We start from the raw sequence: 17,089 nt of genomic DNA, 5'->3' as shown, positions 1-17,089 counted from the left end.
AATTTTCTTTTGTCTAATATATTTTACTTATATTATAATTTACTGATTATTCAAATATATTGGGCTTTTATTTTTCTCCTTTTATAAATTTCCTTTTGTTCTAATATATTGCGCATTTAATTTACTCTTACTGCAACTTTGTTTTTAGTCTAATATATTGCGAATTTACTTGTATTATAATTTACTGATTATTCTAATCTATATCGCATTTATTTTTCTCTTATTACAAATTTCCTTTTAGTCTAATATATTGCGCCTTTGCTTGTATTATAATTTACTGATTATTCTAATATATTGCGCGTTTTTATTTACTTGCAGCGCCGCAAAGGAAGCAACTGGTCAGCATGGAGGAGGCTAAACTGCTAAGCCTTCGTAATGGATATGCGAAAGCGATGGATGATCATTGTCAGCTTATCACTGGGACACAGGGTGAGTGACCACGACTCGACTACGACACACAAACACAGGGTGACCCAAGGCTAAGGCCAGGGTCAAAAGCCTTCAGGCGTGAGCGAGCGAGAGAGCAGCAAGTTCAGGTTCAGAGACAAAAGGCGACAAAGAGCAGCAAATTGGGGAACCAGTTCCGTCAACAAAAAAAAGTAAAGAAAAGAGAAGAGAAGAAGAGAGGAGAAGGAGAGAAGCAGAGAAGAAAAGAAGCAAAACAATAAGCATTCATGAAGAATTACATTTGTCTTGTCGAGGGTGGGCTAAGAAAATTGTTGAAATTGACAAATTATGTGACAGACTTTTGTCTGCGCGAGACAAGGCAGCAAAGGAGGGAAGCGAGGGAGACGAAGACGAAGGCGGCTCGCAAATCCAAAGAGCCAACACAATTGTTGACAATTCACTCAAAGTGCCGCCGCTTGTTGTCGTTGTTGTTGTTGTTATTTTTGCTGGCTGCTTGTCGCTGAACAAATGCCCCAAAGCGCTCGAAAAGCTTTAAATGCGCACGCCGCAGTCGCAGTCGCAGTCGTAGTCAGCAGTCAGCAGCACTCCAAGCGGCGGGTGGCGGCAGCTCAATTGCGAAGCGCTCATAAACAATGGTGTCAGAGAGAGCCCAGCAGAGTGAGGAGCAGAGGGGAAGGGAGGCACAGTGGGCTCAGTTTCGGCTTGGCGCGATGAGAAGTGCGCTTGAGTTGCATTTAAGCCAATTAGCATAGGTAAACAAAACATTTGAGTGAGCGGCAAGCGCGTCAAGTGCTTTTGGTTTGAGTGCGACTCCATGCTGTGTATGTATATGTATGTGTGTGAGTGTTGTCGCGTCTAGGTGTCAGGCAATGTATTTGTATGAATATGAATGCGAGGAGTGTGTGAGTTTGTTGTGTTTGACGCGTCGTTGGATGGATGTTGATGCTGCTTCTCTGCTCTGCTGCTATCCTTAACAATGTTGCATTTATTATGCAATTATCGAGTGGCCAAGCATGAGACTCTCTATGTGTGTGTGTGTAAACCATATTCAGTGACAGTGATTTACGTCGTCGATTGGCAATTAGGCCACAGACAGAGACGGACTTCAAGACAACGCCAGGCAAGGAATGTGAGTGTGTGTGTGCGTTGCCATTGTATGTTAGATGAATGGCTCGACGAGCTGCTAACTTGCAAATATTTATGAGTGGCCCACAAGTGGCAGGCAGCAAACTGAGGCAGCAACTGAGCGACAACAATGTCAGCATTGGCGTTAACTTCGAGTGTTGCCTGCTGCTCTCATTCTTGTTGTTGCCATTTTGACATATGGCCAAAATGCAGCCACATGCCAAACGCTCTTTACGTGCGACTCCCAGCCTGACTATGTGTGTGTGTGTGTGTGTGTGTATGTAAGTGTGTGTGTTGGCGTGAATTATGCGCAATTGAAGTGGCTTTTGGGGGGCGCGCATTTAAATTCGTGACGCGCTTCAAGTGGGTGGCAAACAAGCGTGAACGTAACGCTTGTGGCACGAACTCACAGTCACAGAGGGGAGCGGGGGGCATGTGGCAAGCAACCAGGCAGGCAGTCAGGCACAATGATGCGCATCAAATTGGCTAATTGTTTAATGGCTGTTTGCATTGATCTTTGCAGATGAGTCGCCCATGCAAATGTTTTACAAGGATAAAGGCGTCTTCCTCACTGGCGGCACCGGATTCTTTGGCAAAAGTAAGTTGAATACTCCCCTTCCCCTTCCCCCTTTCACCTCTCTCGCAGCAAATACGTGACATGAATAATGGAAGCGAATTGAATACGCACAGCGTGAGAGAACGAGAAAGACACTCACAAATTGATTTGTTACCATTTTCCCCCCCATTATTCTCCCCTTTCCCCTCCAGTTATCATCGAGAAACTGTTGCGCGTCACGGAGGTGGGACAAATATATTTGCTCATACGCCCCAAGAAGGGCAAGGATGCCCACGCCCGCATCGAGGATCTCTTCAATGATCCAGTAAGTATCAATCAATTAGATACGCAGGGAATAAAAAAGTTATAGATTTAAGAATGATGAAATTATACAAGAAAGCTAAGAAGAAGCGTTTTTGACTGTTAGATATCCGCTCAATTTTCAATAAAACCAGATTCTATAAATATACCAAAAATATACAGCAAATCTTAAGTGAAGATCAAAATTGTACAAGTAAGAAAGCTAAAGTAAGGTGTATTCGACTGTGAGCAAATATACCAAAAATGTATATAAATATACCGAAGGTTATATTTGGTATATCGGTATATACTACATTCTTCATATATGTCAAAATAATACCATAAAAATACTAAAATATGCCGAATGCTATATTTGGTATATTGATATAGTACTAAAACTAGATTCTATAAAATATACCACAAAAATACTAAAATATACCGAAGACTATATTTGGTATATCTACTATATCCAGATTTGACAAATATGCCCAAAATATACCACAAAATACTAAAATACACCGAAGGAATTCTACACATATACCCAAATTATACCACAAAAATACTAAAATATACTAAATACTGTATTTCGTATATCGATATAGTACTTTAGCTTTATTCTACAAATAAACAATAAATATACCACAAAAATACTAAAATATACCAAATGCTATATTTGGTCTATCGATATAACATAGTATTACATTTTAAATATATAGGGGAGTATAAAATATTGTATAACAGCCTTCTAACCTATGGGTAGCGGGTATAATAAAAATTCTTGAAATTTAGTATTATCAACTCAAGAATATATTCTAAATTGAAATAAGGTTAAAGTCAAAATTTAACATTTCAATTTAATATAAATTTAGAAGAAGAATTATAACATTTCTTTTGCATAGATTTCAAAATCTTGATTTAAGATTATTTTATTTTTAATTTTATAATCTACAATTAGAAAAACAAAAAAAAAAATTGAAGCCTTTCCCTAAATTTAACCATATAATGTTACTTTTTCTCTTTCTAATTGTATTTCTTCTTCTCTTTACTTATCTTTTCTATAATATTCCTTCCTCTCCCCGTCAGGTCTTTGCCAAAATGAAACAGATCAATCCAAAGTATCGCTGCCAGATCACAATCATCAGCGGCGACTGTTCGCTGCCTGGATTGGGCATCTCGCAGCATGAGAGGGAGACGATCAAGGAGAATGTGAACATTGTCCTGCACAGCGCTGCCACAGTGCGTTTCGATGAGAAACTCAAAATGGCGATTGCCATCAATGTGCACGGCACCAAGGAGATCATCAAGCTGGCCAACGAGATTCTCAACCTCAAGGTGAGTGATAAGTTGGAGTATTAAACTTGATTTTAATGAAGCTCGCAGTCTGGCAAATTACTATAGAATTAAATTATAAGATACAAGGGATAAGTATTAATTAGAATAGCTGATGTTATGCTCAAGTTACGAGAAATAGGTAATAAAAGCCGATGCTATGTCACTTATTTAAAAATCAAAGTGTTTGCTGTAATCAAGCAAAATAATGAGTGACAGAGAGCACGACCTGCAGAGCACTTTGATGATTGATTTGATTGGATGACGTCTATAAATTCATTTATCAGAGTGAATAGCAATTAATGATTAATAATTTCAATATTGAGTAATGCTTTTGCTTTTACACAGTAGCTCTTAAGTTTCGATAAGATGAAATGCTTAAAATAAATGTATCTTTTAAGAGAGTTAATACTCTACGACTAAAACACATATTAGATTATTAAACATGATTTGAAATCAAATCGAATGTGCTTAATTGAATAGGATTAATAGAATTATATTCTACAAAGTGTTTTATTAGTTTTGAAATAAGGAATGAAACATTGCATGAATGTATAGCAAATATAAAAGTAGTTATTATAAATTTGAACATTCCACAATTCTCACACCTTATAAAAGTAAAGATTAAATTTAAAGGCAATAAAGGAATAAGTGTAAAGAAATTCCTATTACTTTAAGAATTGACTTTGCCTGATTTTATAATTACAACATTCGACATTATAAGGCCCTTTACTTTATCTAGCATTTACTCCAAAGTTAGGCAAATATTTGAATATCTAATTGTTGTTTTTTTTTAAGGTGAATTTGCCAAACATTTTAATAATTCACAAAGGTTGCTTAAATTGAAAAATGAATAAGTGTGTGTATATATTATTAACTTCTTTATTAAAGGTTAAATAAAATTGTGATAAAAGAAAGTAATGTGATCATTATTGTCTATATAATTCTACAATAACAGTTCGTATTCTATAGATAGTATTCTCTCCGCATCTGTATTTATATAATACATAACATTTTATAGAAACTAATGTGAGATAAGTGGACTGTTATCATAATTTGGAATACCCAATGGAAAGAGTTTAAAATTTTGTGTTTTAATATTCAAAATAAGTTTTTTTAAGGTCTAAACCTGAACAGTCTATATTCTATAGATACTATTCTCTTCGCATCTGTATCTATATAAGTATTATATAAATCAAGTATTATCATAAATTTTATATATACTAATGTGAGATAAGTGGACTGTTATCACAATTTTATTTAACGTTTCGAATACCCAACGGAAAGAGTTTCAAATTTTGTATTTTAATATTCAAAAGAAGGTTTTTTAAGGTCTATAACTGAACAGTCTAGGCTTAAAGCAATACTTTTTGGCGTGTACAATACGAGTATATCTCAGCTACAACAAGATTACTAAATTCTACATTTCTCCCCCCATTTTGTTGGCAGGCTCTGGTGCACGTTTCGACCGCATTTGCGCATTGCAACATGCGGTACATTCAGGAGAAGTTCTACAGCTGTGCGATGACGGGTGACAATGCATTCAAATTAACGGAATGCCTCGACGAGCAGACGCTGAATACGCTGACGCCGACGTTAATCAAGGGATATCCGAATACATATACCTACACCAAAGTGCTGGCCGAGGATGTGATTCAGCAGCATGCACAGAAATTGCCAGTGACCATATTTCGACCGGGCATTGGTAACATTTTTAAACTCCAAAGCATATTCCCAACACTACAATCTCTACTTCTATGTATTTACAGTGATCACTAGCTATAGGGAACCAGTGACAGGCTGGATTGACAACATGTATGGACCCTGTGGCGTCATCGTGGGCATTGGCTCCGGAGTGCTGCGCGTTTTCACCGGCAACATGGACAACAAGGCGCACATTGTGCCCGTAGACATGTGCGTGAATGCGCTGCTGGCCAGCGCATGGGATGTGGCACGCAATAAGTAGGTTTCACTGTATTGTAAACAATCATTTAATTTACTGAATACGTAGATCACTAAAGTAGTTCATTCATTTGTTATTATCATCATCATCATTACTGAATAGCATAAGTTTGTTCGTTTATTTTTTAACAGTGAACTAGTTCGTTAACTTTTGATCATTGACGTAGTTTGTTCCCTTCTAATTATAGATGCGAGTTTGATCATTGAACTTTTTAAGATCTTTTCATTCGTTCATAACAAAATGCTAACAATAATTGACATACTTGTATTGATATGGAGATTATTTATCCTTCTCGTATACATCAAAAATAGTAAACGGAAATTAGCTAAAAACACTAGAAGGACAAATTAAATGAACAAGTTTGAACTAAAGATACAAAATGTGAATAACTGAACAAAATTACGATCTAAAGAACTATGGAATTAAGCAACTGTTCAAAACAAAACGAAGAAGCATTAAAGAATCGTTCAATTTAAGAATCGTTCAATTTACTGAATCATTGAACTAGTTTGTAAACTTTTGATTAGTGAACTAGTTCGTTCACTTTTAATCAGTGCACTAGTTGGCTCTTTTCATGCGTTCTATTATGTTATACATATATAATAATAGTTGACATATTATTATGAAGATTTTTCCTTCTTTCCAAAATACATCGAAAATATTATAGTAAACAGAAGTTAGCTAAAAGCAATAGAGGAACAAAGGCAATGAAAAGAAACGAACTTAAGATTCAAAGTGAATACCTTGACAAAAACAAAAAACGAAGTAAAGACCTATAAAACTAATAATCGAAGCAAGTAAATTGTCAACGAATCGTTAAATTTACTGAATACATTAATTTTTGATCAGTGAACAACTTCGTTTTTACAATTTGCAAAAGAAGTTCACTCATTTGCTTTCGTTCATTAAACTATGTTAGTTTGTTTGTTTTGTGCGTTCTAATTTGTTTCTTATAATAATAATTAAGAATAGTTATCATTTTATTATTAAGATTATCCCTTCTTCCATTATACATCGAAAACTACTGATCCAAAGTGAACAACTGAAAAATGAACGAACCAAACAACTTTAGAATTTAGCAACTAGACAAAACAGAACATTGAAGCAAAACTTCTTCAGTTCGCTCACTTTAATGAATAGCTCATTTTTGTGCGTTCCTTCTGAACCAGCTCAACACTCGTTGCCAGTGAAACACTTTTCCCATTGGCACTAACTCACACATTTTCTGTGCGCTTTTCTCTCTGCAGATATGAGACGCCACCCATCTACAACTATGTGCCGGATGCGGATAATATGGTGACCTGGCGCAACTATATGCAGACGGGCTTTAAGCATGTCAACGACATCCCGATGCGCAAGTCCATCTGGTATCCATGCTTCACCATCGTGCCACACATGTGGCAGTATCACATACTCTGCTTCTTATACCACACATTGCCCGCCATGTTCATGGACTTGATTATGGTGCTGATGGGCAAGAAACCCAGGTGAGTTAACTGTCTCTCAGGACGGGGGGAAAATAGAAGGCGCTGCGATAAAAAATGATGCGTTTCTTGAAGATTTTTATACCCGATAACAAGAGAGTGGAAGGGTATTATAACTTTATGCAATATGGCATATATATTCTTGATCTTGTTTATCTGTCTATGTGTCTGTCCGCAGGAGCAATTAGATTTCAAAGACTATAAGATATAACGAGATATAACGCCATACTTTTTTATACAGTACTTGTTATCTCAATATACCATATATAAATTTCAGTATATTTCGGTATTTTTAGTATATTAGTTCGGTATATTTACCACTCGTATTAATAAACCAGATATACATCTCGGTATATTTCAGTATATTATCCGGTATATTTTCAGTATATTCCACTATTTTAGTATACTAGTTTGGTAAATTTACTACTTTTATCAATAAACCAGATATACATATCAGAATAGTTCAGTATTTTTTCAGTATATTAATTTGGTATATCTAGTATACCAAATCATTTAAATCATTTAAATAACTATATAACAAACTAGATATACACACCTTTCGGTATATTTCAATATTTTTTCAGTATATTTATCCGGTATATTTTCAGTATTTTAGTATATTGGTTTGGTAAATTCACCACTTTTATCAATAAACCAGATTTACATATCAGAATAGTTCAGTATTTTTCAGTATATTAATTTTGTATATCTATCATTTAAATCAATAAACCAGATATATGCACATTTCGGTATAATTCAGTCTTTTTTAGTTTTTTTTTCTGGTATATTTACCACTTGTATCAATAAACCAGATATACATCTCGGTCTATTTCATTATTTTTTCAGTATATTAATTTTGTATATCTATCATTAAAATCAATAATCCAGATATACGCACATTTCGGTATATTTCAGCATTTTTACAGTATATTTAGCCGGTATATTTACCATTTTCATTAATAAACTTGATATAAAACTCGGTATATTTCAGTATTTTTAGTATATTAATTTAGTATACAATAATACCGCATTTTTTTCTAATAGTGAAAAAAGTTGTTTTTTGTGATTTTTGAAGTTTATATGAAAATACTATCAATACTATAGAGAATATAACATGAACTATTTTGATGTGTTGCCTTCTTTACTCATTCGGGACTTGCATATTTCTTTTAACTTCCACTAAATGAATTTCTTAACTTTTATGCTTTCCTCAGAATGATGAAAATCTATCGCAAAATACACAAGTTCAGCAATGTGCTCAAGTTCTTCAGTTCAAACGAGTTTCGCTTCGACAACGAAAACGTGCGACGTTTGGTCGATAAATTGGATGATCGGGATAAGCGACTCTTTGCCTTTGATATGCGTGATCTTGACTGGCCAAATCTCTTCAGGGTCAGTCTCTACGGTCTGCGTCTCTATGTGGTCAAGGATGATCCCAACAATCTGCCCGAGTCGATAAAGCGCATTAAGCGGTAAGTTTTTCAATCCCTTAAAGTTTTCTACATTATTTGATTATTCTTCTTTAATTTTTAGCATGATGGTTCTGCATTATTGCACTCTTGGTATTGTCTATTCGTTAACACTATGGGCGCTCTACGGACTGGTCAAGCTAATATTCTTTTAATCTAAATCTAAAAATATCGAAAGTATACCATGCATATTCTTTTCTCATTATAAAAATCGATACTGTGTCTCTCTATCATTTTCGCAAATAGTTTGTAGTTGTAGTCTTTAGTCTCTACTCATGATTGTGTATAGTCTTATGGTCGGTTACAGCGCTCTATCCAAAATCCTGTATAGTTTAGTTTGTAAAAATGATCATGTAACACACACTGTGTATATACTTACTTGTATTTATGTATTGAAGCTAATCGAATCACAATAAAAGCCGCTTCATATGTTTGGGACATGCTAAACACGTGTTTTTTGTTCTGCCAGGAAAATAAAACAATTTAAAGTGGAAAGAACAATAGCTAACTATTTAATGAGTAAGGAAAACAAATTTCAATGCTCTAGCTTTTAAAGTTTGCTTTTGATAAGTGTTTAAGCTGGCGGACGGACAGACAGACGGACAGACAGAAAGTCGCCAAAACAATTTAAAGTGGAAACATTATGTTGAGTATTTAGTTAACTATTTAATAAGACAAGAAAACAAATTTCAATGCTCTAGCTTTTAAAGTTTGCTTTTGATAAGTGTTTAAGCTGGCGGACAGACAGACGGACAGACGAACGGACAGACAGAAAGTCGCCTCTGCTGTTGACACACACATAACATTGCAGTTATTAAACTTGTCTCAACTCATATTTCAACAATAGCAAAATCGTTTATCCTTTCAGCTTTGACTCTGCTCTCTGCTCTTTTAATCGCAAAGTTCACACAACAATTTAAAAATGAAAAAAAAATGTTATGAAATGCACAGAGACAGAAATCATAAAATAAGCCAAAGCAAAGGCTTTAAATTATGTGTCAAGCTAAAGCTTTTCTTAGTCCCAATGCAATTAATTGAAAGAGTCCAGCCAGAAATGGCCAATGTCAAAAGTAAATAGTTGGAAATGTTTTGTTATACCCGCTACCCATAGGGTAGAAGGGTATTATAACTTTGTGCAGGCAGGAAATGTATGTAACAGGTAGAAGGAGGCATCATCGACCCTATAAAGTATATATATTCTTGATCAGCGTCAACAGCCGAGACGATCTAGCCATGTCCGTCTGTCTGTCCGTCCGTCTGTATGAACACCTATATCTCAGAGATTATAAGAGATAGAGCTATAATTTTTTTTCGACAGCATTTGTTATGTTTGCACGCAGATCGAGTTTGTTTCAAATTTTTGCCACGCCCACTTCCGCCCCCGCAAATAAAAAAAAATCGAATAACAAGCGTAATTTTAAAGCTAGAGTTATGAATTTTGGTATATACAATAATAACTATAGTAGTTATGATTCCTGATTTTGGTAGCAATCAGATAAAAATTGTCAAAGTTATTAAAGAAATACTTGCGTACTTTGGCAAAAACGCCTACTTACTAGGGGTCTTAGTTGCTTTGGCTGACAATCTGGTATATTGTGCCGTCTATGGTATATTTTGAATGTGGTATACCAAACATACAATTTGGTATAATTTTAGTATTTTTTTAGTATTTTCAGTATATTTTGAGAATAATACCGCAATATATTGCTTTTATTCAAAATGGGTAGCTGGTATCTCACAGTCGAGTACACTCGACTGTAGCTTTCTTACTTGTTCTTAATTGAAAAGCTGTTCAAAATTCAAAAACTCTTCGTTTGTTAAATATTTGCAGTAATTGATTTAAAGGTCTGATATAATTAGTCTGTAGTCTGAACATTTATTAGCATAATATTGGCTTACACAATGCACAAACACAGCAAAGCGATGCTCAACCTAAAGCCTAAAGCTATTTTCCAAATGCAAAAACAAACTCTCGAGTTGCAACACAATGCTATCAACGTATTATTGTGTTTTTGCTCTTGTTTCGTTATCCATTTCGCCGATTTGAAGAGAAATGCAAAATAATCAAATGATAGACTGAGAAGGCAGAGAAGAAAAAAAAAGAAACGAAGAAGAGGAGTAAAAATGTAAAACAATAAGATTCACTGATTTACACATTGGCTTAGCATTGATATTTTTATTGCATACTTTCAGGCGAGTGGCATGTCAAAAAAACGAAATGTCGTAAAAATAATGCCAGAGAGCTTATCAAATTGCAAACAGAAGCGGCCTTGCCTTCCAGCCATCATCCAAATCCTGTAAGGCGCTTTATCGCATAACGGCCACACACACACATAGAGAGTGTGTGAGAGAGAGAGAGAGAGAGAGAGAGAATACGTATATTCGATAGCAATACAAATACAGTTACAGCTAGATATATATGCACACGTACGTACATAAATAAATAAATCCGCATGTATCACTTTGCAGTTGCTGCTTTTACTTCTCTTGCTGTTGCTGCTTGCTGCACTTGTATGATTTCAAAATTAAAATCAGAGCATAACCCAATCACCCAACCCCCCTCCCACTCCACCTCCATCTTATTGAAGCTGTTAGCTTGCTTCGGCCTGAACAGCTCATTCCCAATACAGCCATAAAACTCTCGCACACTCATCAAACATATAGGGCGTCTCTGATGGGGTGTATGTTACATCTGTGTGTGTGTGTGTGTGTGTTTCAGGCATTGTGGCAGGATGACGACGCTTGCTGGCTTCACACACACACATACAGAGACACACACAGCCAGTGAAAAATGTTTGTCAAACCGCAGTGAGCGCTGCGCGCAATGATTGAAGCCATTGCGATGCGATGCGTCGCATCGTTATCGTTGAGATGCGGATGTGACGGATGCGGATGCCGAGACGGATGTACAGTGTACAACATATACATACATATATATATAGTAGTAGTTGGGGGGCATCCAAGTGTATGTAGATTTCTCCAAAAATTACGACAGCGTAACGCCCGCGCGTCCAATTAAAGTAAGCGGCGAACGGGGCAAACACAACGACAGGCGACAGAGACTCTGAGTAATAACTCCCCAATATGTTTCAACTGTGCAACTGTGTGTGTATACACATAAATATAAGAATGGTACTCGTTGTTGTTGTTGCTGCTGCTGTATGGCTGAGCTAAAATTGCAAGCGTCGCAACACGAACGAACGAGCGGGCAGAACATTGAAAGACCAAACAATCTCAATCTCTCAAATTAGATTTTCAGAAAAATGCACCTCTGGGAAATGCACAATGAAAAAGCATTGCACACACACTCGCACACATACAAGCACGCACTCGCATATCACACACACACACACATATTCATACGTTTGCCCTTCGAGCCGAACCGAAACGCAACGAAGCAACTTTGTTGTTCGGCTCTCACTTCGTTTACACTTCGGCTTTAAGCTTTCGCTCTCTGAGCTTACGCTCTTTGGTGTTCTCTCTTTCTTTTGCCCTCCGTTGCATTTGTGCTCTCTTGCATTTTCGCTCTTGCTCACGTAGCAAAGCCATAATAACGACACATGAAGTGCATGGTTATTCAAGGGTTGTTCATTCGTGAAATTAATATTGCGCTAGCTACGTTTCGGCAGAGAAGCACGCGCGCCACAATGTTTATGTTTGACGTCTCGATGCTGTTGTTGTTGCTGATGCTGTGTTGTGGCGACGCTGACGCTGCAGCTGCATATTGTAAGGGTTTTTTATGTGCCCCTCGTCGCAGCTGCCCTCGCCCCACACTTGATTTTGTTGTGTTCCATTGCCAATTCGTTCCACACACAGCAGCAGCAGCTGACTGACTGGCGACGCTCTCTTCGCTGCCTCGCTGCCTTGCTGTTGTTATCGGCTCTTTAACGCTCTTTGCATTTTTTTGTGCCATTTGTTTTGCCGTCTGTCCGTGTCGCTCGCTCTCTGTCTCTGCTTGTGTGTGCGTGTGTGTGTGCCGGCATTTGCGCTCCATTGCCAGCGGTGGACCATTATCAGATTTTGTAATAGCTTTACGTTTATTACTTTTTTCAATTTCGTCGACTTCGGTATTTTTGGCATTTGGCGCACTGTCTGCCATGTCCAACCCTGCTTCATGTGTGCGTCTCTCTGTGTCTGTGTGTGTGTGTGTGACTGTGATTATATGTGTGTGCAGTCACTGCTTGTTGATTTGTTGTTGCTGCTGCTTTTGCTTGCGCTTGTTGTTCTTACTATTCTAGTGCATGTCGACGTTAACTTGCTCGCGTTTTGCACGTCAATTAAAAAAGCTTGACTGAGGGTATTTTGTTTTTCGCATGTACGTATGAGTGTGTGTGTGTGTATTGCTATCCCCATCTGCTGCTGTTTCCCCCTCTACCCCTCTTCCTCACTCTCTGTCTCTCTCTGTTTTGCTGTCTGTCTTCTTGTAATTCCATACTCGGGCTTGTTTGTTTGCTTGTTTGGCTGTTTGTCTGGCGCTTCGTGTGCAGTTCGCGTGGGTTATAATTATTTAGCCCTGCCTTGTCACTGCTTCCACTACGAAGTAGTTCTTCCCCCTCTCTCCCCCCTCACCCCTTCTCACGTTGTGGCTGCTGCGTGTCCGTGTCTACCGCTATCTCGCTCTCTCTCTCTCTCGCTCTCGTTGCTACTCCTTTTGCTTGTTTCCTTGCCTTAGTTTAGCGCTCGCGCGCGCTTGTAATAATATTTTAAATTAATTACAACAAACATGAGTTTGCGTCTGTGTCTGTGTGTGCGGCGCGTGCTTTTGTGCCGCCGTCGCCGATGCCCCGCTCTCCCTCTCCTCCCCTTCGCTTCACTTGTCTGCTGCTGTTTTGTATGAAAAGTGAATTAAAGCGAATTTAGCGCGCGTCGTCCACGTCCAAAGTGCATTTGTATGTCCTGCGCTGCTGCTGCTGCTGCTGCTGTCGTCGTCGCTAACTTTATCCTTGGCTACACACACACACACCAACACCCACACACACACACACATAGACAACCAGACACTTTCGCTGGCGCAGTGTGTTAGTGTGTTTATGTGCCTTTCAATTGCAGCGCATATGCACATTGTACAGCAGCTTCCTCTCCCCTCTCCTCTCCTCTCTTCCTTCTTCCTTCGCCGCTTCCTCATCATTTCCAACTCGCCCCGCGCTCCACTTGGCTTTGCCATTGTCTATTAGTATCTCGTTTGCGCTTCTGTTTTCTGTTCTAGTGCTTCTTTTGAAGTTTTCGCTTGCATTCGCATTTTAATTTGAAGTGCAGCATCTCAGTTGCCGTTGCATTGCCAACTCTTACTCTCTCTCTCTTGCTTCGACTGCGGCCACAAACAAACCAACACACACACACACACACACACACACACACACACACACGCATACGTACACAGGACAAACAAACAAAACCGGAGAGACAGACTCACACACACACAAACACACACACACACACACTCTTGCACACACACAAACAAACAAAAAAGTGCTTATGCTCATTCATTCATTTCATTTCCCATTACATTTGCCTCAACCTCCGACCAATGCTCAGCCTCCTCTCTTCCCGCTCTCTCTCCCTCACTCTTCTCTCAACTACCGCATTCATTGCCAGCAAAGTCGGGCTGCGTTTTCACCTGCGATCCGCTTGTGCGCCTAAAGGGAAAACGCAAAGACCAAACAAAATGGTTAAAAAGCAAACCGAAGCACCAACAACTACTACGAACAGAACGATGCAAGAGGAGGGAGCAGAGAAGAGAAGAGAGTACAACCCGGCCGCCACTTGCTACTACTTTATGCCACTTCAACGCAACTCAATTGCTTTCTTTGCCTTTAACAAAGTGTGTGTGTCTGTGTGTGTGTATGTGCGTGTGTATGGCTTGTGGTTTTATTAAAAGTCTCCTCCTCCTCCTCCTCCTCCCCTTCATCTTTACCCCTAGTCACTATTCTCTTCAGCTCCTTCTTTCTTGTCTGCCTTGCCTCGCTTCGTTTCGCCTGTTTCTTCGTCGCAAATAATACAAACGAAAAAATGAAAGAAAAAAAAAACAACAACAAACATGAAAACGAAGCAAAGGAAAATAATGAAAAGTGCCGGCAAATAAAATTTGCACAAATTATTATATTTTTTTGCGCGCATTTTATTTCTTTATTTGCACAAAATGCATTGAGAAAATAAATAAAATTATAAATGAAAGCAACGCGTGCAGCGTTTCGTTGTACCCTATAAATCAACTCGTTGCTTCGAGGGGTATATCGAAGCAAAGTTCTTGCAAAGCAAAGAAGGAGAAAGCTTAGGCTTGACTTCAAAGAATTTTAGAAAAAATCGTTGCATACTTTTAGGATGCGTCTACGAATTTAATTACGAAATATACTTGGATGAATATATTTAATTCAAAAATAATCTAATACATAAATATAGATATATATATTTATATTTTAATATGATAATCTCAATAATTATCAATAAGTACATAAATGCAATAATATTTAACATCGACCGGAGAACTTTCTAGCTTAGGCTTGGCTTAAAGCGTTTTAAAAAAAGTGTTGCATACCTTTAGGCTGCCTCCGAAATTCAAGCTAATATATTCATTTCACCTAGCAAAATATTACTACTAAATACAGGGATATACATTGATGGATATATTTAATTAAAAAATAATCTTATACATAAATATACATATATGTGTGTATATTTTAATATACTAATCTCAAAAATTACCCATAAATACATAAGTGTACAAATATTTAACATCGACCGGAGAACTTTCAAGCTTAGGCTTGGCTTGAAGCATTTCAAAAAAAAGTGTTGCATACTTTTAGGATGCAGCTTCAAATTTAATAACGAAATATACAAATGCATATATGAATGGATATGTTTAATTAAAAAATAATCTTGTACATAAATATACATCTATGTCAACATATTTTAATATATGTACTTATATTAATAATTACCCAAAAATACGTAAGTATAAATATAATTATTCTTTCAAGCTTAGGCTTGGCATTTAAAAAAGTGTTGCATACTTCTAGGCCGCCAATGAAATTCAAGCGAATATATTCATTTCACCTAGCAAAATAGTACTACGATAACAAAGAAGATATACCCCAATTGCATTGCCATTCATTTTATTTTGAAAAGTCCTTTCACTACCACAGATACTGTAATTTTTTTTCCGATACCATTAATTCTCGCATATTCCCCAATTTCGTTTGTAATTATCAGTTAACCGAATTGCTTTCACACACAGCCAGAACGAATTGTTTTTTAGCTCAGCTCAGCTCAGCTATCGAAAAGTAATGCTGACATTTGCACCTCGTTTCGCACAGCACAGAAAAGTGTTAAACAACTCTAATAATTGTTTTACAAAAAATGACAGTATTTGTACTCTTTTTTATGCGGGGCGGGGGTGAAGCCAAAATGCACACGGTGGAAAAAAATTGTAATATATTGACAGAGGCTGACAAAATGGAATATGCAGATCAAATTTGCAGATGCAAAGTCAAGCGACATTTTGTCGCCCCTGATTACAGGGTATTTTTTGCATGTTGCAGTCTATCACAGACTGTTTGCTCACAATCTTTCAACTCTTTTGCCTTTCTTCACACAATTTAACCTCTATTTGCATTTCAGCTTTCACTTTGCTACCCACAACAACAACAACAACAACATAAACTCTGTCAAAAGTATCTTTGCTCATTGATTATGCAAGCAGCAAGCTGGAGGGAAAAAAAATATGAATACAGTGTGCAGGATATCCGCAAGTCGACCTGGCGAGTTGAGTTTTTATTTTTAGTTTTTCTCTGTTTGTAGTATATACAATTCTATAAGCTTGTTTTTTTATGCCTTGTGCTTTTTATTTGATAATTTCATACATTTTGGGTGCAACTGTTTTTGTTTTCATCGTTACAAGCCAGAAAACAATAAAATAGGTGACGCACAGCCAACAACAACAGCAACAGTAACAACAACAATAATAACAAGAACAACAAATGGCAACACTTGTGCGTGTGTCTCCGACTCCAAGTCCAACTGTGGCAAGGGAATGAACTGAGGGAGGTGGTGAGGGGGGGGGTGGTTACAAATAGTGAAATAGCCCAACGTACATCGTAAATATTTCAACTGCAACAACTAGGGAACAACACAGCAGCAGCAGCAACGCAACACGGACAGCAGCAATAACGAGCAGCAGCAACTGAGAAGCTGAGCAAGGAGCAAGGAGCAAGAAGGAGGTTGCGGGCAGTGAGTGAATCGATAGATTGCACCTGGTACGAAATGTCCCAACAGAAGTAGAACCTCGGCTACAACCTACGACACCAACCAAAACCAGCAAACAACAACGAAAACAACATTCAACAAAAACAATAAAGGACCAAAGGACGAATGACGATGGGTTTGAGGCTGGGTTTTTTGGTGTTAGCTTCAAGCTTCCACAGCTTCTGGTTTCGTTGCAGTTACGCCGGCTTTTTCT

At 37.6% G+C, this 17,089-nt stretch overlaps 2 protein-coding genes across 2 annotated transcripts in view; one reads left to right on the top strand and one right to left on the bottom strand.

The window, feature by feature from the left end:
* Positions 1-9,081, top strand: part of LOC132787182 (fatty acyl-CoA reductase wat) — a 42,743-nt gene extending 33,662 nt beyond the window's left edge. The window contains exons 2-10 of the mRNA XM_060794101.1: positions 319-429; positions 2,057-2,131; positions 2,302-2,414; positions 3,473-3,721; positions 5,168-5,423; positions 5,488-5,680; positions 6,929-7,168; positions 8,380-8,637; positions 8,699-9,081. Coding sequence (XP_060650084.1) covers positions 345-429; positions 2,057-2,131; positions 2,302-2,414; positions 3,473-3,721; positions 5,168-5,423; positions 5,488-5,680; positions 6,929-7,168; positions 8,380-8,637; positions 8,699-8,789 — 1,560 coding nt within the window. The 5' untranslated portion in view covers positions 319-344 and the 3' untranslated portion in view covers positions 8,790-9,081. The remainder of the gene's footprint in view (positions 1-318; positions 430-2,056; positions 2,132-2,301; positions 2,415-3,472; positions 3,722-5,167; positions 5,424-5,487; positions 5,681-6,928; positions 7,169-8,379; positions 8,638-8,698) is intronic.
* LOC132787184 (uncharacterized) overlaps positions 1-17,089 on the bottom strand; it is a 132,409-nt gene that overhangs the window by 42,659 nt on the left and 72,661 nt on the right. The gene's annotated exons all lie outside the window — the stretch shown is intronic.

This window comes from Drosophila nasuta, chromosome 2R (genome assembly GCF_023558535.2).
Source record: "Drosophila nasuta strain 15112-1781.00 chromosome 2R, ASM2355853v1, whole genome shotgun sequence".
In the NCBI taxonomy this organism is placed as follows: domain Eukaryota; kingdom Metazoa; phylum Arthropoda; class Insecta; order Diptera; family Drosophilidae; genus Drosophila; species Drosophila nasuta.
This window is presented reverse-complemented; position numbering and strand designations above follow the sequence as displayed.